Consider the following 23,885-nt stretch of genomic DNA (forward strand, 5'->3'; position numbering starts at 1 on the left):
CAGACACGCAGTGTATTTGTTCATGTTTTCTGATTGGTTAGGTGAGCATGTTTTCGTGAAAAGACCAGGATAAACGTCTCTGCAACCACTGAAAACAGCTACTATTATTTTAATTTTGCCGAAAACTGGGACAGTTTTGTAGTGAATGTTGAAAACTGTCGGGACACGGGGTCACGCAGCTTGAAAACGGGACAGTCCTGGCCAAAACGGACCAGTCCCGGCCAAACCGCGACTACTGGTCACCCTAGGCTAAAATGCATCCTGGAGGCAAGTTGTGGGCCAGCACAGCAGCCAGGGAGCAGCCAAGCTGCAACGGGGGAGCCTTGATGAGACAGAAGGGTGGGGTTCAACTGCCAGCCAATAGGACAGAAGGGCCGTGATGTGATCCCATACAGCTGTGTTCACTTATGAATATGGACGGAAAGGGAACACCCAGGTTACTCCAATTCTTTGTGGCATACTTGCAAGCAAACTGCAACAACCACACTTGCGATTTCGAAAAAAAGAAGAATAAAAACGTTTTTAACTTGTCTACAATGTTTATAATGCCAAGTTGACAACAATTCTTTGTTCTCAAACATGTCTGCTTTTTTGTTGTCTTTGACAGCCAGTTTATGCATTGAAAATCACACCTGTGCGAAGTATCAAATAAAACACACGTGTGCATATCTCCTCAAATGGGCCGTTCTGCCGGTGACGTCTCCCCGCTCATTCCGTGCTCCTACATTCCATGCTCCGACACACAAAGCCAGATGTAGGAGCGGTAAGCATCAATCAAAAATAAACTAGCATATGCTAGCCCTAACCAAGGACGGGTGTTTTCAATTAATCTAACTGGTTAAAATAGAGTTTGTATCAGGAATGTGTCTGATGATGATGAAATGAATGAAATATCTAAATACTGAGTCAAATACTAAGCAACTTAAAAACTGTTGGGGGTTCTGTCAGGGGGACGGGCAGCCTATGCCCTAGCCTAGACATTATCATTGGTACAAGCATTGTTGAACACTGAAGGACTGCAATTTATTTATTGACACTGAAGTTACATTATTTTTTGGTAACATCACTGTCTCTCCTTGATTGGAAGGGGCCATGCACTGCAGAGGAGGGGTGTTTGTTCATATTTTTGCATTGTCTTTAATAAGTAAATTAATTGGGCCTGTGAAATATAGTTGAGTATTTTGTAAACAACTGATAAGTTGTTTTTAGTTTCTTTCAAGTGTTAAATCTGTGGAACGTTGTCTTTTGCCAGTATTATTTATTTTTGTATTTTTATCAGCTTGCACAGTTTGTCAAATCCTTTTTGAGGTAAATAAAATACCAGAAAAAAGAACCTCTGGACCTATCAACTTCTTCTGAGCCTTGAACCACCAGCTTGTCACGGGTTCTCACAAAAGCCAGATTAAAATTACCCCAAACGCGTGAAATATCCCTTTAAATGTTACAAATACTTTTTCCTGTGGTCACAGAGAGAACAAATTATTATGGGAAAAAAATACACCTTATTATGCCCCACACGTATGCATGGAAAAACGGTGCAGGGAGGGGAGGGGGTAGATTCTGAAGCAAGGAAAAACTAAACATCGTTTAATCTCTGCATAAGGATTTAAGGATGTTATGCGTATTATGAGTACAAGAAGAGTTGTTGTCTACAGTCATGTCTACAGTCATGGAGTATTTTGTTTGGCCTGAAATAACTTAATGAGCTCCCTATGAGTGGAAACACATCAAGGTCAGGTAGACAAATCAATCTGCTAATTTATTAATCCGATAATAGACAGAATATAGACCATCTACAGGCTCCCTGTGTGTCCTGATATTTTCTTCTTGGCAAATTGCGGTCCATAAAGGTGTATTGAATTCTGCAGGGCGAACCGCACGGTACGGTTTTAAATCGGAAACCGCAGATTCGGTAAAAAAGTCAACCTTTTGTGTGTAGAACAGATCAATTCCTGTCTGCTCGGGGCGTTAAAACCAGGCTCCTTTGATGCGCACTCCCTCAGTGAGTACTCAGATCCATCACAGGCAGAATTAATCCGCAGTATATCTTCAGATTTGGAACCAAAATGCATTCTCACTGAAACCATAGTACCACAGTCCAGATATGTGCACACTACTAATGCTGTCTTCACGTTAAGCCAACCAGCAATTGGTCTCCACTCTCCTCGGTGTTTCATCTCCAGTGTACCATTACAGCGACTTGTTCCTCCCACCAACCTGATATCATCAGGTTCTGAAAACACAAGTAATACAATACAAATAAATATTACTTCATTAAAGAATAAAAATCCAAACAAATAGTGTAGGTTGACTTTTACCTGAGCATGTGAGTCCAGCAACCTTGCCTGGTGAGCACATGTTTCTAGTCGAGTCTGAGGTTCCACAGTCCATGAGAGCAGACTCGTTGCCTTCACACTGGAACTCTTTGGTCCACAATGGAGTCTTTACAGCACCATTGAGCACCCCCTGGAGGACTGAAGGAACCTCACAACCAAGCTCTTTACAGACCACCTTTGCATCTTTCTGGTCAAAGTCATCTTCACACACTGAGACCCATGACTGATTAGACTTCACCTCCAATCTCCCGGAACAAAGACTAGTCCCATTTACCAACCTCACAGCCTCTGAGGAGATAGAAAAAGAGATAGAGAAACAGATGATTATCATTCTTTGTTTACTTGTTATATTGTGTGTTAATTTAGCCTAGAGTATATTATAACATAAATGATATTCACTGTAACAAAGTGAATGGATCCTTTTAAGTGCTAAGAGATCCATTTCCCCCTTCCGTTTAGCCTACTTGTATGTGTTATGTATTCAGGGTGAGAATGAGTAACTGTGTGACTTTTATAATACTGTATATGAATGCGTAAATACGTATATTAAAGATAAGCAGAGGTTTGTTGTAAACCAACAGGTTGGTGATGATTTGGCCACACATTTAAATGTAATTATTCCTGAAAGTACTTCACGTATTCTTAAATTCTTCAAACTGAATTAGCTGCCAGTGGGCTCAATTTATATTATTTTATTTGGGCTGAAGGACTCCCTCTGAGGGCTAAGAGAGTTAAAAGAGCCTTCTTAAAAGAGTTAACCGATTTCGTGCCGCCGACATGAAAGGGTTAATTGTCCAGGGTGCCAGTCGCTTTTTCCTTCCGCGGCCAGTCTCTTATATTGAAGGCCGGAAGTAGATCGAGCTCACAATTCCTACTTGACGATGTTCAAGATTCACCCGTGACTACTTCCGGTCCGAAACGTAAACAATGATCTAAGATGGATGGCTTCATGCTTGTGCTATTTTAGCGAGAATCCAATGCCATCCTTGGCATCAAAAGTGTTTTTTGGACTGTAAAGATGAGAAAGACCATTGGTTTCTATGGGATGGGATCACTATTGCGTGCACGTGGATGCGCGATGATGATGAATCGGCGACTTCACCTGTGACAGGGTTTTTCACCGGACCGAAGGTAGCCAGCCCAGTTTTACTGTATATACACTATATTTCGCGCGACATCGCAGGATCGGCACTGTAGATACCTTTTAATATTTCGCGAGTCATCGCGGGATTGACATTAATTGTTAAGAGAGTTAAGTTTAAACCTACTTTGATTACATCTGAGATTTAACAACACTCACTGACGAAGAAAAAAAGAAAAAAAGCAAGATTCCATCAAGAGGGAATCACTATCAGACTTTTCAACCTAATGGATGTATGGCCTCTATCCCAGACTCCCTGTCCGCACCACAGGTCACCTGTGTGGCTTGAAGGTGTAAAATACTTCTTCCGGCTGTTTCAACCACAGCCACGAAGCAAAAACTCAGGTCACAGACCCAACAGTGCTCTTACATGTTAATGTTTATGACCAACGTGATGAGAATAGAATGACCGAAAGCTTTGTTGTAATTATGTAATGCTATATTTTATTGTATTTTATTGCACACCTTCCTTGAATGCTTGATTCTGATTGGTCAATCATTGAATGTAGCTAGTTGTGTTATTTCTGGATAATGACCGCTGGGCTCAATAACAGACCGCTGTCTAATCAAAGGCTCAGAGCGCCACCTGCTGTGCTGCTTGACCTTTTGACGTACCCAACATGGCAGCCATATAACAAACACACAATGTCGTAACAGCAAAACAATGCTTTCTGAAAACATTTGAAGCGAGAAAATGTAGTCCACTTTGAGCCACATCAGTTCCGTCCGAGTCAAGTCCCGATAGACACAGAATTGTAAATCAAATATTCCCCAAAAATATTGTGACTTTTGGGGCCTCCCCTCTCACGTCACATGTTGACGTTTGATCAAAGACAATCCCCAAAAGTAAAAATATGCCCTTTTGGGAGTGAGACAGTGTTGCTCTGGGCCATGCACCACGCAAGCACCCTGCTTCTGTTGAATGATTGAAGCTCATGCCAGTGTGTCTGCCCCAAATTACAACAGGTTAAGAAAAGAAAAACATCACTGTCATTGTTGAAGTAGTGGTTTGTGTTACCTGAACATATGACCTCCAGAATTTGAGGGGAAGTAGTGGAGTAAGTGTTAATTGTTAAACACTCCCTCAGTGAAGACTCAGACCCAAGACAGGAGTCGAAAAGTCTCCAAACACGTTGAGAGCGAAAATCATTACCCCTGTTGATCATTTGGGTTGAAAGAGCAGAGCCACAGTCCAGCTGTCTACAGACTACAGCTGATGACTTCAGGTTCCAATGGTTCATAACCACTGGTCTCCACTGCCCCAAGTAATTCATCTCTAGTTCACCACTACAGCGGCTGGTTCCTCTAAGCAACCTGACACCATACTCTGTATAGAGACAAAAGACAGTAAATATATAATTTATTATACAATAATAATCAAAACCAAAAACTGACAATTTCTACTATAGTTCATATTTTACTTGCACAGGTGAGTCCAACGGCCTTGTCAGGTGAGCAGGTGTTTCTAGGTGAGTCTGAAGTTCCACAATCAAAGAGAACAGACTCGTTACCTTTACACTGGAACTCTTTGGTCCACATTGGAGTCTTGGCTTTTCCAAAGAGCGCCCCCTGGATGACTAAAGGAATTCCACAGCCAAGCTCATAACAGATAACTTCTGCATCATGCTGGTCAAAGTCATCTGCACACACTGAGACCCACGACTGATTAGACTTCACCTCCACCCTACCTGAACACAAACTATCCCCATTCACCAACCTCACAAACTCTGGGGGGAGAGAGAGAGAGAGAGAGAGAGAGAGAGAGAGAGAGAGAGAGAGAGAGAGAGAGAGAGAGAGAGAGAGAGAGAGAGAGAGAGAGAGAGAGAGAGAGAGAGAGAGAGAGAGAGATACAATATAGATACTAATTCATAGTTCAACATTTTCCAGTTGAGTTGCATGCATGGTGGCACAGGTCTCAAAGTTTCACCAGTGTACATCTTGCTATGTGCTAGTACACCTTGCTAACAGACTAATGATGACAGTCATTGTTTGTGTTACCTGAACAGGTCACCTCCCGCCTCCCATCAAATTTACGGGACGCTAATGGTCCACACTCCCTCAGTGACAAGTCAGACCCATCACAGGACGCATTAATCCCCCATACAGGTATATATATTCTAGTATCAATCCTGTCAGTGTACACAGCAGAGCCACAGTCCAGCTTTCTACACACTAAAGCTGAAGACTGCTGGTTCCAGTAGTAATCATCCACTAGTCTCCATTCTCGCTTATGTTTCATCTCCAGTCTACCGTTACAATGACTGGTTCCTCCCACCAACCTGACATCATTTGGCTCTGCAGAGTAACAAGAGAGTAAACAGTATGTTAATATTACTTACATTATGAAATAATAATCAAAACCAGGCTTATAGATTGACATTTACCTGAGCAGGTGAGTCCGACAGCCTTGTCAGGTGAGGAGGTGTTTCTAGCTGAGCCTGAGGTTCTACAGTCCAGAAGAACAGACTCATTCCCTTCACACTGGAACTGTTTGGTCCACATTGGAGTCTTTACATCACCATAGAGCACCCCCTGGAGGACTGAAGGAGACCCACAGCCAATCTCCTCACATACCACCTCTGCATCCTGCTGGTCAAAATCACCTTCAAACACTGAGACCCACGACTGACCAGACTTCACCTCCACTCTGCCTGAACACAAACTAGTCCCATTCACTAGCCTCACAGCCTCTGAGGAGTAAGAGAGAGGGGAGGAGGGGGAAGGAGGCGGTGAGAGAGATGTAAATGTAATCAATCACATTGATTGATTGATTGTCATGCACGCATTCATTTCATCCTGATAGTAGACAACTGTAACTGTCTGTATATCGTCATCGATCAATAGCTGCTTAGGTGCTTGCAGCTCATCCAGAACGCTGCTGCCCGTCTTCTCACTGGAAAAAAGTGAGCTCATATCACTCCAGTCTTGGCCTCGCTCCATTGGCTCCCTGTCCACTTCCAAATTGATTTTAAGATTTTAATGTTTGTTTTTAAAAGTTGGAGTTCAGTGGAGAATTAATTGATCGATTGACTTGGTTGATTGTTTTACCTGAGCAGACCACCTCCAGTCTGGTTGAGGTCATATCTGACTTCTTTGTTACACACTCCGCTAGTGAAGACTCAGACCCATCACAGACAGATGTAATGTCCCATACTGATTGTTCTGTAGAATCTACTATTTCTGTTGAAACAGCAGAGCCACAGTCGAGCTGTCTACACACTACAGCTGCGGTCTTCAGCGAGACCTTCTGAGACCAACCATCCACTGGTCTCCGGTCTCCATGGTGTTTCATCTCCAGTGTACCTTTACAGTGACTGGTTCCTCCCACCAACCTGACATGATCATACTCTAGTAAGCGTAGAGACAAGACAGTAAGCTTAAAAATATTTATATCGTACCATTATTAACATTTGAATCCCACACAAAGGTATAATGTTTGTATTTTACCTGAACAAGAGAGTCCAACAGCCTTGTCAGGTGAGCAGGTGTTTCTAGTTGAGTCTGAGGTTGAGATGTTTCTATTTGAGTCTGAGTTTATTGCGTTAATCAAGATCCCTATTAACTGATGAATAACATTGGTTAATGTTGCTGATGCAGAGTTTCGACAGCCTTCACACTGGAACTCTTTGGACAAAATCGGAGCCTTCGCTTCTCCATAGAGCGCTCCATGGAAGACCGAAGGAGCCCCACAGCCAAGCTCCCTACAGACCACCTCTGCATCCTGCTGGTCAAAGTCATCTTCACACACTGAGTCCCACAACTGATTAGACTTCACCTCCAATCGGCCTGAACACAAACTAGTTCCATTCACCAACCTCACAGACTCTGGAGAGAGAGAGAGAGAGAGAGAGAGAGAGAGAGAGAGAGAGAGAGAGAGAGAGAGAGAGAGAGAGAGAGAGAGAGAGAGAGAGAGAGAGAGATTGATTTGTCAAATTTGTGCTATGGGGTTTATGTGGAATTACTTTTGGATCTACATTGTGAAAAGGTCCTTCAATATGTGTTACCTGAACAGATGATCTCTAGTCTTTCAGTGGAAGTTCTAGGTCTCTCTCTTACACAGCCCCTCAGTACAGACTCAGAGCCTTTACATTTAGGTATAACCAACCATACAGGTTCATACATGTCTGGGGTACCAGGAATCCTTTCTGTTGAAACAGCAGAGCCACAATCCAGCTGTCTACACACTATAGCTGACGTGGTCTGGTCCCACTCAGGCGCAACAATCCCTGGTCTCCAGCGCATTGCCCCCTCTTTCCAGAACTTCAACTCCAAGTTACCACTACAGCGGCTGATTCCTCCCACCAACCTGACATCATCAGACGCTGTACGGAGACGAGAGCGGAAGCAATAAAAACGTAATATTACTTTATTATGAAATAATAGTTGAAACAATCCAAAAGTATTATCCATAACGTTATCCATAAAATTAGATCATTGTCTGTTTCCCCCGATTCATCCTGTTGGTCTTTTCCCCCACACTTTATCAACATGTTAACCTTCTCTAACAAAAATCTTTCACACATGAATAACGACGGTTTCAAACATCATTCACAATATGACACCGTACCCTGTAATCTTTGTTGGTCTGTTGTGTGGTAGCTTTAGAAGAGCTGAAATTACCTTGTTGATGGGGTTTACTGTAAAATACTGGAGAGAATGCGCTTTAGTTCCTGTTTGCTGGTATTGATTTTGTATTTACTGTGTGATTTCTATCAATAGCAGTTGGTTTGTTGTAAACTAACAGGATGCTTGTCATTGGGATTCATCCACACAATGAGCTTCACCATAAACACAATTACATTATCCTTAAATTAAGTGAAATTATCATTGAAACTCAACTGGCCGCCAAAGTGGCCTCAAGAAAAGGACATCGGGGCTCCACGACATCTGTAAAAGCTAAGAGAGAATAAGAGATCAAATCTACTTTGCTGGATTTGTTTCTGTTGCTGAGGGAAACACTATCTGACATTTCACCCGTATGGCCTCTGTCCCAGTCCACAGCAGAGTTCACCCTGCGTAGCCTGGCGGTGTAAACAACACAGGAGGTTCAGTCTGGTAATCTACTGACTTGTGAGGTCACAACTGTCTCACAAAGCATGTGCAACTCAGGTCACAGACCCAGCAGCGCAGCATGAACTAAAGGCCAGCCCATACTCTTTCTGAAACCAACATTTTAGTCGGAGAGGCCGACTTTCCGAACTTTAATTCAGGGTGATGCTTTTCAGAAGTTCCTAGTTATGTCATTTTGTAGTTGAACCGGACCTTTCAGACTAAATGTTCGGTTTCGGAGAGAGTATGGTCAGGCCTTATTGGGAAGGTTGACTCAGGATCGCATCTCACATGATAAAGTGCCTGAGCAAAATTATGAGAACAGAATGAAAGTCTTATGTGGTTTGTTGTGTTCTGGTGTCATTGACTCATTGCAACATTTTAGGTTAAAGTACAACAAGTCCAGAACAGGCAACAAAAATAACAATGAAATCCAGGTGGGTCACATTACTCTATTTAAACAATGACCTGGCCCTATTGTTTACTATACTAAGAATATTATGTACAGTACTGTTGGTGTGTAAAACAGAGATTCAGATATTACATCACTAACAGCATAACCTGATGATTTATTCACTGTTGAAATTTGAAAAGGTCAGTTTTGTTTGGAGCTGAACCTCTTTCTGATCTAATAAATACAATTATCATAAATACTTTGATTGATTGAATACTATTAGTCAGAAATGTAAAACACAGGTGGTGCACTAAGACATTAAAGCTAAAAGGATAACACAAAAAAAGTCCTGGGGACTTGTTTTCCATTGTGGTCCTAAATTGTAGTAGGCTAGCCTACTACAACTTAGTAATAGGCTAATAGCTATAATAGCTATTACTCTAATTAAACATAGTGAATGAATTTAATCTACTTATTTTCTTCCAGCAACAAAAGATAAGTGGACAAGACACGATACAATTCCGACAGAAAATAATGTTTTAAAGTGTCCCAAGGATGCATCTAGTGACCCTATAGTCTCTTTCAAGGAGGAGCACATTTTCAACACAAATAACAGATTTATTAACAATTCATTTTTCATGATAATTCTAACATAGCCAAGTATAAACGAAGGAAACCTAATTTGATATTTAGAACCTTGAGCCATTCCATTCACCCTCAACACATCTGAAAAATCCCACAAATACAACATTGTAACCCAATTTAGCATAGGAGTCAAACCCAGCTGTAGCAAAATTGTACAGATACTGCTTAAAAGCTATAACAATAAAAAAAAGAGAAAGATAATTTGTGTGTAATCTTTATTTGTTTGCTAATTTGACGGATTTCCTCCCATGAAGCCTATATTTTCACAAACCAACAATAACAACTATTACAAATACATAAAAGCCCCCAACACACTATCTAATCTCAAAGTGCTGTCCAGGGACCCTCAGAGTTACTTAAGGATTCCAAATGGACCCTTACAGGTGTGTAACTCTGAAAGTGTACAAATAGAATCAAACTGGACCTGATGGGGTCACATATACTGACCTGCATGCACTAAACAGAACGTTCTTACCTTCAGCACTCATTAAGTTCAGAGTATACGCCATTATGACAAGGAGATGCATTTTGTTCTTCGGTTAAACAGCATACGAGAACTTTAGAAGTGTGTTCCAGTCCCTACAGCACAGGAGAGAGTTGAGATGAGTGAGTGAGAGGTCATGAAACACTATGAAGTCAGTCCAGCTGTTTACTGAGTGAGTACACATTCAGTGGTGCACTATAGGATCCTTCCTGCAATGCATTACGACCACATTTAAAACATGTAGATCAGAGGTAAACATGCTGTGATTCTGCAAAGAAAATATGTATAGTCCCCATTTGGTCAGTGAAATTACTTAATGTAACCTCAAATATCAGATGAATAATAATAGGCCTACTCTATTCTGTGGGATCATTAGGTTTCCTATATTGTAGGCCTACGTCAGTGGTTTTCAACCAGTGGTCCAGGGACCACCAGTGGTCCTTGAGGGGGTTCCTGGTGGTCCCCAGCAAAATGATGGAGAGTTTGATTGATTGATTGATTGATTGATTGATTGATTGATTGATGTATTAGAAGTTTGCAATAGGAAATAGTACGGTTTTGTGACAGCACAAATCACTGGTACAAGGTCAACTAAAAGGAGATCCTAGTCAGCTTTACGTCTTATTTACACAGGGACACTTTATGTATCTCATATTGAAAGACAGAGGGATAGAACAGAGTTTTTGCATAGCATAACATCAATTACAAATTGAAGTTGATAACAAAATGATCTCACACATCCTCACACAAGGTCAGCTCAGCCAGTCAAACGGACAAACACAGGATGTTTTGTATTCATCTGTGGTCAACATGTGGTATGAATTATCTTTACCGAACCTTATGAACATATAAACATTCCAAGCAATTAACTGGACAATGGTCACATGAACATCTGTTCCATCATCGGCCATGTCGATGTAAGACTGAAAAGTTCTTCTGCTTAGCGGTAGGAGGAGCCAGAGAGCTATAGGGAGAGAGAGAGAGAGAGAGAGAGAGAGAGAGAGAGAGGATGAAGGAAGACGTTGGTTGTGATCTGTAATCACTGTGATACGGTGTTAAGGTGTTTTGCCAGAATGAACAGTAAAAACTTGATATCCTAAAGTCAAAGTTACGCCTCGTTCTTTAATAGTACCTCTGGTGGCAGCGATGCTAAACAGCTAAAGGACCAGCCGAAAGGAATATTTTCTCCCTGTTTCAACGTGGACAGAAAAGTATAAACAACCATAATAATTAAACGTCAGTTTTCATTTTCTCCTCTGCAGCAGAGGCGGTGAGCAAACAAAACAGTTTGTGCTTAAAACTCGTCACCCTTTCAATGTTCAATGTCCTAATGTGATTACTGACACGTAGGCTTAACACAGCTGTAGTGTGGTGTTCATCAGGAAACACAGCTAGGCGCCCACCTTCAACCTGATTTCTTCCACATTTTTTTAAAGAATGGCTTTATTACAAACACTGAAGTCCTCGATCGACGAGCGACTCTCTGCTGCTGCTGAAGACATTTTTGGACTCGTTGAGAGAATTCTAACAGAATATGTGGAACAAGTTGAAGACCAATGCCGAATACTGGGTCTTGTTATAAAACCCGACATCGAACTAGCAGGTTGGTACAATCACTATACCAGGGGTCTTCAACGTTTTCAGGCTAGGGAGTGACGGGACCCCCAAACTGATGGGGAGATGGAGCAGGGTCCAGGGACCCCCTACCTCGTAGGGTGAGGGTGGGGCTTGTACATTACAACATAAATGTTATGTAAATTTGTGTTTCATGTGTATAAACACACACCATGTTATTTGCATTCAATACTATGCTATTAAAATAATATATACTATTCATGCTTTTATTAGACATGCATACAAGTGGCCATACCACTGCCATTTATAAACATACCTTATTAACCTATATTAGCTCTACCTATTAACTTAGAAGAACCAATGTCAATACTATCAATATATAACTAACAATCTGTCAATTGCACAATAATCATGTATACAAGCTATTAAAAAAAGACAGAATGTTTTTTTAATTTTATATTTAAAGACAAATTCTTTCTTTCTTTCTTTTTACTTTTTCTTTTTTCTCCTACAATTTCGGGGACCCCTATAGGGTCACGAACCCACTGGTGAAGACCCCTGCACTATACTATAAGACTATACTGTATAGATCTACTAAACTGTTAAGCAACATTAGAGTCATAATATTGATTGAAAGCTTAAGTCAAATGTAATTACCTTTTCTCCCATGCACGATTGTTACAACATATATAGCCTATACCCAGGACAATATAATTCCCAAGAATAGATAGAAGAGGAATTGTGATATTGAACAATTATTTCCAGTTGCGTTAAACAATATAATTATACATATGTATCCTATTAATTTAGCCCCACATAGAACCTCACCCTAACAGCGGAGGGTGAGGTTCTATATGGGGCTACTATTAATTCACCTGTCTGTCTGTCTGTCTGTCTGTCTGTCTGTCTGTCTGTCTGTCTGTCTGTCTGTCTGTCTGTCTGTCTGTCTGTCTGTCTGTCTGTCTCAATAGGGATGCTGGCCGGGGTTCAAGTTAACCTCAAAATGAGTAGGCTAATATACTGTCACTTTGAGGTTGTTAAACAAACAATGCTGTGTTCATCTGCATGTGCACATACATACTGCACAAACTAATTCCACCTGATCCCCAATACTTCGTCCTATGTATCTTCATACAATGCAATCAAATGGTCCATGATGTGAGTGTGAGCGAGAGAGAATGGGTGCACCTTTGAGAGTAGTGCAAACTCTTGCTGTCCCGTAGGCTAACAGCCAAACAATATTTTGATACTACAAGGGGGGAAAAAGTTCACAATCAAAGATTTGTGTATGTATCTTTAATCATTTATTATTGTATTTAACATTTTCGATTTTCCCAAAGAATTATTACAAGTAAATATAAAAGGTTATCGAAAAAACACGGCCAGCTCATGTATTAGGAGGGTATTATGTGAATCACCAGAAAAAAATAATAGGTGTTTTTAATGAATCTATCATGGTTAACATGGAGTTTGAAGTTACAATGGGTGTGTATGGGGAGGGGTTCCTGGAGAGGGAGGGCCTGAACATTTACATCAAACAACTAAATATTGAATGAAGCAAATTAAGGTCTGTCCAGGGTGTTCATAAAAGCCTCATTAGACGATAAAATGACCAAACGTTTTTTTTTTTTAAAGTGAAATATCCCTTTAAAATAAAATATATACAAAACAGGTGTAAAAAGATTGGGCGGGCTATTAGCAAGATTAACAAGATTAGTAATTGGACAGACAGACAGACAGACAGACAGACAGACAGACAGACAGACAGACAGACAGACAGACAGACAGACAGACAGACAGACAAAGAACATGCACGATGCATGCTGGTCATTAGGAAAACAAAGCCATAAATAGGAGAATCAATCGTATCCATCCAAGCACATCAAGTTGTTCTCAACTGATGTTACGTCCTCTCACCTCATAGATGTACCTGCACTTCCTGCGTGTAATGAGGAGGGCTCCTCTAAACAGCAGCTGAGGAGCCCCAGTCTGGCCCGGGAGGAACCAGAGCCTCCGCAGATTAAACAGGAACAGCAGCTGAGGAGCCCCAGTCTGGCCCAGGAGGAACCAGAGCCTCCGCAGATTAAACAGGAACAGCAGCTGAGGAGCCCCAGTCTGGCCCAGGAGGAACCAGAGCCTCCGCAGATTAAACAGGAACAGCAGCTGAGGAGCCCCAGTCTGGCCCAGGAGGAACCAGAGCCTCCGCAGATTAAACAGGAACAGCAGCTGAGGAGCCCCAGTCTGGCCCAGGAGGAACCACAGATTAAAGAGGGACACATGGAGCTCCTTCCAATATCAGAGGAGGCGGATGGACCAGTGTCGTTGACATTATTAGAAGGGAAGGCATGGGTCAACACTTTCTCAGGTAAAATAATCACTCAAATAATATGAGAAAGGATTCTACGTGTGTGATTCTAAGTGTGTGTGTGTGTGTGTGTGTGTGTGTGTGTGTGTGTGTGTGTGTGTGTGTGTGTGTGTGTGTGTGTGTGTGTGTGTGTGTGTGTGTGTGTGTGTGTGTGTGTGTTGATGCATTTTCAGTTGGTGTTGGCATGGACCCTACTGTGTAAACAAACAAACGGCTTCTGTGGTGTCCATGGTACTAAATGAACATCCGCTTGTTCCTGAAGATCCCCCCAGTAGGCCCCTTAGACCAGTGGTTCCCAAACCTTTTTTCAGGGGACACACACACACACACACACACACACACACACAAACTTTTTGCTATGAAATGTTTTGGCGACCCAATTTAAATCTCCCGGGACCCACAATGCTTGGGAAACAGTGCCTTAGACTACAATTAAGGAGAGGCACAGTCACACCATGGGAGCCTTATGCGATTCCATTGTCACACACACAACAGCATAGTAGGAGCTCAGGATGAATAATAAAGGAGTAGAGGAGAGAGCTGATAGATATGTAGTAACACTGAATAAAGGACGTAGAGGGAGAGGGGGAGAGGTTAGATTGGATAGAGAGGTTTATAGAGTTGTCAAAATGAGAGGGCAGGAACACCTAATGTAATAGAAATCATTGACACAGAAGAACAGGAAGAAGAGGAGAGTGCAGAGAGGGTGACCGATGTGTATGGTGGACGCTACAAACATACGGCATAACGCCCATCATGGAGAAACACACATACTGTACACATACACACACGTCACATTCATAGGCCAATAATTTTATGACTAGCGGTGGTCAGTTGGCACTCTGTCACACTTGTTGGTGGTGACATCACCAAGAACGCTGCTCCCTCATTGGCTAAAGGCCCTGCCTTTGTACTGTCTGCCTGAAACAGACAGCACCGAAAGTAGTACTTGCGTGCACTGTTGGTGCAAGTAAATATCACCATTAATAGTGTACTTTCAATCTCTTCCTCAATTTTGCCTGACTTTTGTTCAGAATTACCAGAAAACAACAGTGTTGCATTATCAAGGAAAGAAATCACACCTAGTGAAGTGAGCAGCGCTATTTATGAGTTAATTTCATAAGCATCACGTGAAGCTTGGCCAAATATGTGACCCTGGGCGTACAACAAACTTTGAGCGCTTTGTGCCAAGATGTACGCCACACTTCAGAGCCCGGACATGTTTGGGGGGCCCGGACATTTTTTGGGGCTCGGACAAAGCCAGATAGGAGCACCACTCAAAAACTGCAAGACCAAGCCCTCATGAACGCAAGCCCATATGCACGCACATTTGTGTTTGACTTTGTTATCAGTGTTTTATTTGGTCTCTGGTCTGAGAAGACTTGAAGAGATAAAGAGAGAACAGTAAACATTTGATAAGAAACCTGCCGAGCTGCGACACATGTCATGTCATCATGACAAACAGCGTCAAACAACTGTATGCTGATTTTCTCTCAAATCTATACCTATGGTATGTATGCTCTCTGACCAGGTGTCTCACTTTAACAACCCATTTAGGCCTAGAATTATTGAATGCTTTAACCAGTGAAAAATAGCAGATATACAAGCTCACAGCGCGGCACCGAGTGCCGCTCTGCGAGCTTGTAGATCTGCTATTTTTTGAAAAAGTCGTGAAAATGTGTGCAAACCTTTAGTTTGAATATATGTATTTTTAAAGCAAACGTTTGTGTAACTCAAATTTAGTTTCTGAGTGGTCCCTGGAACTAAATATTTTGAGATGGGGGTCCGTGGCCAAATAAATATCATTTTGGAGGTCCCTCACATGAAAAAGTTTGAGAACCACTGACATAGTCTCTCGAGAACAGACTAACTGAGCTCCATTTAAGTGAAAAGGACATTTCTTTGACGATGGCTGGCCAGATTGCTGACATAGAAACATAGGTTTTTTCAAAAAATCTTAGAAGGATTCAAAAGACACTTATAGAATCGGGTCAAAATTCGATTTTTCAAGATTTTTCAAAAATAGCAGATCTACAAGCTCGCAGCGCGGCACTCTGTTGTTTCAGTGCCCTTTAGGGTTTGTTTGATTGATTGATTGATTGAAGACTTTATTAGAAGTTTGCATAGAAAAAGCTACAGTTTCATGACGTTACAGTTCACTGGTACAAGGTCAACTAAAAGGAGATCCTAGAAAAGCACTTATTTACACAGGAAACCATTGAAGTATCTAATATAACATTGAATGACAGACGGATAGAACACAGTACTATGCAGTAGATATGTATAGTCAGGATAAAATAAGAGACTAAACAAATATATACAGTAGGTAAATACAAAGAAGGGTCAGGGGAGGGTAAGGCTAGGCTAGGTTTGTTATTGCCAGTTGCGAATGGCTGCCGCCTGTAAGTGGTTTTTCAGGGCGATTTTAAAGGATGCTAGGGAACCACACTCCTTGGCCTTCGGTAAGGCATTCCACATTTTGGTGGTATAGCAGAAGAACGAGCTTGACCATTTGTTTGAGTTGACTCTGGGTTGAACTTGATCTATGGCGCTGCCTCTGGTGTTGTAATTGTGGGGTTGCTTCTTGCCATTAGGGTGTCTTACTAGTATTTCGGTGATAGTAGTACTAGCTATGTATTAAGATAAATTATTTTTTTCCAATAACTTTGTTTTATTTGATGACCTTGCTGCCATGGCATTTGGTATTTGTGACCTCAAAATTGTACAACAGCAATGGCCCAATGGTCTTGGCATCTAAAATTATTAACTTACAGATCTGGGTTTTGCCCCCTACAGCTTATAGAAGGCTGACCTTGGCTTTGATGTAAGCAGCCCTGTGGAATTAAATTATTTTTGATTAATTAATGTTACATTTAGACATACTAATGTGTGAGCATTGACAATAGTTAATAGTATAATTGACCCATCATATTGGCCACCATTCAACTTATAGAGTGACCATGTAGGGATGTTGTTTGGATAAAAATCGAGTCAAGACAGTTTACATTTCCATCACGGTCTAAGACAAGTGTTTTGGTAAATTAGAATGGTTTTAGTCAATAACAAATAATCTTTGCATTTGCATTTATTTACAATTCCTCCAACTACAAAACAGAGGAAACGTTCAAAATTCCAACATTTTAATGGGGTTCTCGTGTCACTGTGTCTTCTGTCTAGCCTTCCTGCCCCTCCCTACGTGTGAAGAGGAGAGGAGCCCTAGTCTGGTCCAGGAGGAACCAGAGCCTCCACAGATTGCAGGGGAACAGGAGGAGCTACTTCAAAGATCAGAGAAGGCTGGTGGGTCAGCAGTGAAGGGTGACGATTCTGATGAAAACAGAGAGTCAGAGCCTCTAGCCAGCACCTCAACTGAACACATGAACCCACGAGCTGAGGTAGAGGACTGTGGAACATCACAACCAACAGGTGACCAGCTCCTCTCTTCACACTGTTCTGAATCTGACACTGAAGACAGTGATGACTGGGAGGAGACCAGTGAAGGTCTGTCAGCTTTAAAGACATTGAAATCACACAAGTCTTACTTGCCTTTGAGTAACAAGTTGTTCCAGGACCTGAAATCATCGAAACAAACTCCCTCCACGAAGAGTCATTCAGTGGACAAACAATTTAGCTGTACAGTTTGTGGAAAGATATTTAAACAAAAGAGCAGCGTGAAGAAGCACGCAATTATTCATACAGGGGTAAAGCCCTTCACTTGTACATTTTGTGGCAAAACGTTCCATCAGAAAGCAGACCTGAAGACGCACACAAGGATTCATACGGGCGAAAAGCGCTTCTTTTGTACATCTTGTGGCAAAGGTTTTGGTCAAAGATGTGATCTAAACTCACACATGAGGACTCATACAGGGGAAAAGCCCTACGCTTGTACAGTTTGTGCGAAAGGCTTTGGTCAGTTGGGGCATCTAAAACAACACATGAGGACTCATACTGGGGAGAAGCCTTTTACTTGTACTGTTTGTGGCAAAGGCTGTCGTCAACTTGGTACTCTAACACAACACATGAGGGTTCATACAGGGGAAAAACCATTTAGTTGTGCAGTTTGTGGCAAAGCCTATAGATATAGTGAAAAGATGAAGGCACACATGAGGATTCATACAGGGGAAAGACCATTTAGTTGTTATCTTTGTGGCAAAAGCTTTGCTCAAAATGACAATCTGAAGGCACACATGAGGATTCATACAGGGGAAAAACCCTTTGGTTGTACAGTTTGTGGTAATTTCTTTCGTTCAAAGAGTAATCTGAGAAGACACTTGAGAACTCATACAGAGGGAAAAAAGATTTAGTTGGGGTTTGTGGCAAATGCTTTGTTCAAAATACCCCAAACTCTGTTGATTCATATAGGGGAAAAAGCTCTTCCTTGAACTTTTTGAAGGAAGCCATGACAAGCAATAGATAGAAAAGAAGAGTAATTAAACTAGTATCATATCAAGTGATTTAATGTATTGAGAAATTATGATTTCAAATCTCAATTTAAAAAATAATTCCAATATACAACCATAACATGTATTAGATATAGTATTAGATATTCAGACAAATAGTTAGCTTGCGACCAATCTGGCTATAGTGCAGGTGTTTCGGGCAGTATTTTGATGGAATCGTGAACTTTATGAAAGAAGCATGAAATTTGGCACACAGTTAGAACATGCCATATGGAACATTTTTGGCTATAGGGGCATCGCAGATTTGTCTTGGGAAACTTGTGGGAGCCAATCAAAGTTGGGCTCTCATAGACTTTACTATAGAGTAAAATAATACATAAATTTGCTTTAAGTAGCATGTGAGGGGTCAAACTAGGTGTTTTTCGGGATTCTGAATCCAATGCAAACATTTGTTTTGCAGGAAAAACATTCCTTGGGCTAAAAACGGACCCCATACAAGCTATGGTTTAGTGATGAGTCATCACTTTTCACAGTTTTAGGGTTGTTTTTCGTGCAAAACAAATGCTTGCATTGGATTCAGAATCCCGAAAAACACCTAGATTGACCCCTCACATGCTACTTAAAGCATATTTATTTTTTGTATTATTTTACTCTATTGTAAAGTCTATGAGAGCCCAACTTTGATTGGCTCCCACAAGTTTCCCAAGACAAATCTGCGATGCCCCTATAGCCAAAAATGTTCCATATGGCATGTTCTAACTGTGTGCCAAATTTCATGCTTCTTTCATAAAGTGCACGATTTTTGCCTGAAACGCTCCCACTACTAGCCATTGTCAAAGAAAAGGGAAAAACAGCACCCTCTCCTACGTAGCATCAGATAATCAGAGATTAGCTTGGGACTAAAACATATGTCTACTCTGCATTCTCCATGTTCTCACCTCAAATGGTACCGTATATAATGGTATATTATTTCTTCAAATCCAACATAAAACAGGGGCAGCATTAAGTAAGACATAATATGGGCAATTCACATTCAGGTGTTTATAATGCATTTGATTTCTCCATCGCAAAGCTTTCGATTACTTTATTTTCCCCTGTTTTTTAGTGTCTAGCTAATATAGGCTCTGCTCGATTCACTCACGAACTATGCCATTTATTTTATTCATTTGAAAACTTGTGAAATGGGACATACTGCACGAGTACTTTTACTTTTGTATAATATACTGATCTATATTTTGATTCTTTGATACTTTTGTACTTTTACTCAAATACATTTTGAATTCCAGAGTTCCATACACTACATTTCAGTATTATTGATAATTTTGTGCACTAAATATTTATATTAAAGGGCAGAACCACCCATTTTCAATATTTAACTATGTCATTAATATACAATTGAGTTGTTATGTGGAAATAAGAAAAAAGTGTTCGTCCCCCCCCTTCTGTGTTGCCTAGAACTGGAGGATTGATTTTGGGGTTTGGCTTGCAAAGTACACCGTGACAACATTATCATGGTTACTTCCTTCCTCCACAGGTCTTACAATTATCCTAATCAAGGCTCTGCTCCATTCTGCAGACTTTGACATTATGCATGTTGGCTCAATGGGAACACTCTGCTACACCAGTGGGTCTGAAAGTCTGGTCCAAGGGGGGTTGAGGTGGTTCCAATGGCCTCTTCCAGTTCCAGTTGTACAATCTCAGAATTATGGTGGTCCTTGAAATTAACCAACTAACCAGTGTGCTATATTTATATATATATATATATATATATATATATATATATATTTATATATATATATATATATATATATATATCCACGGGTTTCCAACACCCCATAGTGCATTGCGCAGACGTTATACCGAGCTTCCGGCGCCGCAGCCGAGTGTGATTTACAAGCTCACAACGGGCTGCATCTGCGACGCAACGTGAGCTTGTATGTCTGCTGTTAAACCGGAAGTGTGGTCCAAATAATCCCCAGTAAACTCCCGCGGAAACAGGTGTATATATATATATATATATATATATATATATAAATTGATAGAAAATATTCCCTACTTTTTTCTTATTTTCATATACATATTTTCGTGTGTACAAAAGCTAAAGTGGAAAAAGTTCATTGTTGTTGCTTAAATAATGGGTTCTTTTAAATCTGTTGACCCTAGCTGCTGAAAGTTGGGGTCCCATTAAATTAACTATACAGGATAAAACACACCAAAATAAATATGCTTTAAGTAGCATGTGATGGGTCTAGGGTTTTTTCATGATTCTGAATCCATTGCAAGCATTTGTTTTGAACGAAAAACATTCCTTGGGCTAAAAACAGCCCCAGAAAACTATGGTTTAGTGATGAGTCATCACTTTTCACAGTTTGGTGGGAGCTGCCTTTACCCCAAGGAATGTTTTTTGTGCAAAACAAATGCTTGCAATGGATTCAGAATCATGAAAAAACCCTAGTTTGACCCCTCACATGCTACTTAAAGCATATTTATTTTGGTGTGTTTTATCCGTAGGCCTATAGAGCATCGCAGTGGGCGTGTTTTTTTTTAGTCTTTAACGAAAATATTTTACAAACAAAATATTTTTGTAAAAGTCTATGGGGAAAATGAATGGGAGGTTTTTAGTGGGACCAGTAAACCACTTCCGCTGCGATGCTCTATAGTTAATTTAATGGAGCAGGAGTCAAGGATTCTCTTAGGGAAACTGAATTTCAGTCTTTGTGAGATGTGTTACTAGACACCTTTACAAACACATTGGTGAATATTCTTTTTGGTAAGGAAGTTATTACTGGACTTTCTAAGATATCCCCTTACTATCAAGGATTAAGTGATTAATTGTAGTACAGTAGGTCCGTAGGGATGTCACCGAATAATCGATTTTCGAATATTCGTTAGATTAATCAATATTCGATTTTAATATTTCATAATCGATTTTTTTTTTTTTGGCTTAGTTAGTTAGTTTCAACCAAAATATAGAATATAGGCTAACAATAGTATTAATGATAATAGTAAATGGCCATTGATTTATTATTCACACCAGCACCAACTGTAAACTGTGTAGAGTGAAGGAGCACAGCAGAGTGGCTGCCTGCTACACACTCCCCTCCCCCGTCTCAGACACAGGTGTGATTGATTCAGGCTTGATTGTTTGGTACTTGGTGGCCATCATCAAAGAAAAGGGAAAACAGCGTCCTCTGTATTGTAAAGCATCACAGAATCTGTTCTTGAGAGATTAGGTGAACAGTACACTGGCACACTAAAAAAAAAGATGAAGAGTAGTAGTTAGGCTACCAATTACCTGAAGAGCCATGTTGTACATATGTAAATGTGCATTGAAATCCAGTAAAAAAAAAAAACGAAAAACAGAAGATTTTTTTTTTTTTTTTTTTTTTTTAATAAAAAAATAATAATAATTAATTATCGATTTTCGAATAATATTCGAATATTGCTATAGAATAATCGATTTTGATAAAGGTCCATTTTTGACATCCCTAGGTCAAAGTCACTGTGACCTCACAAAACATGTTAATAAATTATTATTTCAAACTCTTCATTCACTACATAGGCTACCGTAGTGTATACTATTTGAGTCTGGACAGACATGAATGTAAATGGCAACTGGTTGGTGGCGACGCATTCAACAGCGATGCGGAATTCCTTGTTTTAATCCTGTCTGCGTGAAGCGCAAACGTCTCAGCCACCAGCAGGGGGAAGACTATAGAAGCATCTGCATAAACCTTCACAGGCTTGGCGTCCGTTCTGATCTTGCCCCAGGACACGGCCTCATCAGGACTGGCCCCAGAGTCGGATCCGTCAAATTCCTGACCAGTGTTCACGTACACGGAATAATCGGCTCCGTTTCTCATCAGATTGGCGTTGGCTATGTGGTGTTTGACCAGACCTCCTCCCAGGATGATCATCCCCGTCCGTTTGGCGAACACCGCTGTGCTGTTCAATTTGCGGATGTCTTCTACTATGTCCAACACCAAACCGGGATTTCTGTAGGAGTGGAAGTAGATCATGTCTCCCAGGGAGCCGTCTGTCAGTGCGGGGCTGAACACCGGGATGTCATTCTTGTAGGCCCAGTAGTAAACAGAGTCGGGATTGTTGATCTCCTTGCCCAAGCGGTGGATCATCTTGGACGGCGTCCAACGGGTGCCCTCGGTATCCTGTTCTAGTACCATCTGGTCCAAAATGGGCATCAGCCAGTCCTCAAATTTACAGTAATTGGCATTGGGGACCAGGAGATTCCCTATCCTGTTGATGCCTCTCTGGCGCAGCTCCTTGCCAGGCAAGGCGAAGTCTCCAAGGAACGTGTCAGCCAGGCACTTGATCAGATCCTCCTCCACGCCCCCGGCCGTGGTCACAATCACGTCCACCATCTTGTGCTCCGCCAGGTAGCGGATGCTCTCTCTGACCCCGGAGCTGATGAGGTTGGAGGTGTAACCGAGGAAGATGGTGCAGCCCGTCTGGTGGGAGGAGGAGGTCCACTCACTCCCCTCTGCCGCCTCCAGGCGCTTCTCTATCATGTTGTTGATCTGCTCGATGGCCAAGCCCATGTTGCTGGCCTGGAAGCCTGTGGTGACATAGGACTGTAGCAGAGCCCGATGGTCCACCCCCTGGTTGAAGTCGTAGCCCCGGATCTTGGGCGTGTCCTCAGGAAGCTCCTCACTCTGTCTAAGGACCGCCTCTGAGGCCATCGGTGGAGCTTGAGCCGCCATCTCCTCTATTTGAGTGTCAGAGGTTAAAGGTGTGTCAGCGATTAGGAGAAATCGTCAGTTAAAGGTAAAAATGAGAGGTTGAAACCTTCTCATCGTAGCCAGAAGCTAACAACACATGAGCGCGAGGGATACCATACGACCGCTGCCCTCTGATGTCATGTTGGTGACATCATATTGATGACATCAGTTTGCAACTCCATATTTGGATTGGTGGGACACTGGATCTGAGAGTTCACAAGATGTGAAAGATATTCACACAAAAATAACTATTCACAATTTGTGAGACATTTTCCGAAATGGACTCCCTTGCCCTATAGTGTCAATGTTAAATTTCATACAGGGGTCGTAGGCTAATGGTCAGAAATCTAATGGGAGCGGACGTTCTGGAGGGGGATTTAACCTATTATATATAACTATGGATGTAACCCGCTCATGGCTCTATACCACAATGTGTCATTGCCTGTATTGGAGGCACGAAACGATTCGCAAAAGAATACGGATGCGTCTTCACACATACCCAAATGATGCGCATTTTCCGACAATGCGTAACAGGATTTGTTTTAATCGCAATAAAACGTGCCTGTGTGAATGTGACCTTAGTTGTTGAAATGAAGCAAAACATTTCTCTATGCAAGAACCTTCTATTTCCACCGTCACTCTCTATCTATGAATTGAATACAAAAGGACCCCAATGTAAACAAGCCATAATGCTTTCTTGGGTTTAAATTCTATTAGTAGACCTTGTATCTGAACTGAACAGGATTTTTCTTTGCTTCTCCTA

The 23,885-nt window shown here is 41.3% G+C and overlaps 2 protein-coding genes across 4 annotated transcripts; both read right to left on the reverse strand.

Moving 5' to 3' along the window:
• Positions 1-455: 455 nt before the first annotated feature.
• LOC308285953 (scavenger receptor cysteine-rich type 1 protein M130-like) lies at positions 456-10,199 on the reverse strand. 3 transcript variants are annotated; one of them, XM_080726898.1, is made up of 10 exons: positions 8,098-10,029; positions 7,482-7,799; positions 6,925-7,302; positions 6,526-6,825; positions 5,862-6,167; positions 5,476-5,772; positions 4,899-5,204; positions 4,496-4,804; positions 2,319-2,624; positions 456-2,233 (listed from the first exon to the last, which is right to left on the reverse strand). In XM_080726898.1, exons 2-10 carry the CDS (start codon positions 7,717-7,719, stop codon positions 1,890-1,892), a joined length of 2,784 nt encoding a protein of 927 aa, XP_080583024.1. In that variant the 5' UTR covers positions 7,720-7,799; positions 8,098-10,029; the 3' UTR covers positions 456-1,889. The 3 variants fall into 3 exon arrangements, with proteins under 3 accessions (XP_080583024.1, XP_080583022.1, XP_080583023.1); XM_080726897.1 differs by lacking the exon at positions 8,098-10,029 and adding an exon at positions 10,041-10,199 and having other exon boundaries at positions 458-2,233; XM_080726896.1 differs by having other exon boundaries at positions 7,482-10,029.
• Positions 10,200-21,964: 11,765 nt separating this feature from the next.
• On the reverse strand, positions 21,965-23,104 carry LOC308284822 (deoxyhypusine synthase-like; the record flags this gene model as incomplete). The annotated part of the gene is made up of 1 exon (XM_080725549.1): positions 21,965-23,104. The coding sequence occupies one exon, from the start codon at positions 23,102-23,104 to the stop codon at positions 21,965-21,967; it is 1,140 nt and encodes a 379-aa protein (XP_080581675.1).
• Positions 23,105-23,885: the final 781 nt, after the last annotated feature.

The sequence above is a fragment of the Nannobrachium achirus genome, assembly GCF_963921795.1.
Source record: "Nannobrachium achirus genome assembly, chromosome: 5".
Taxonomy (NCBI): Eukaryota; Metazoa; Chordata; class Actinopteri; order Myctophiformes; family Myctophidae; genus Nannobrachium; species Nannobrachium achirus.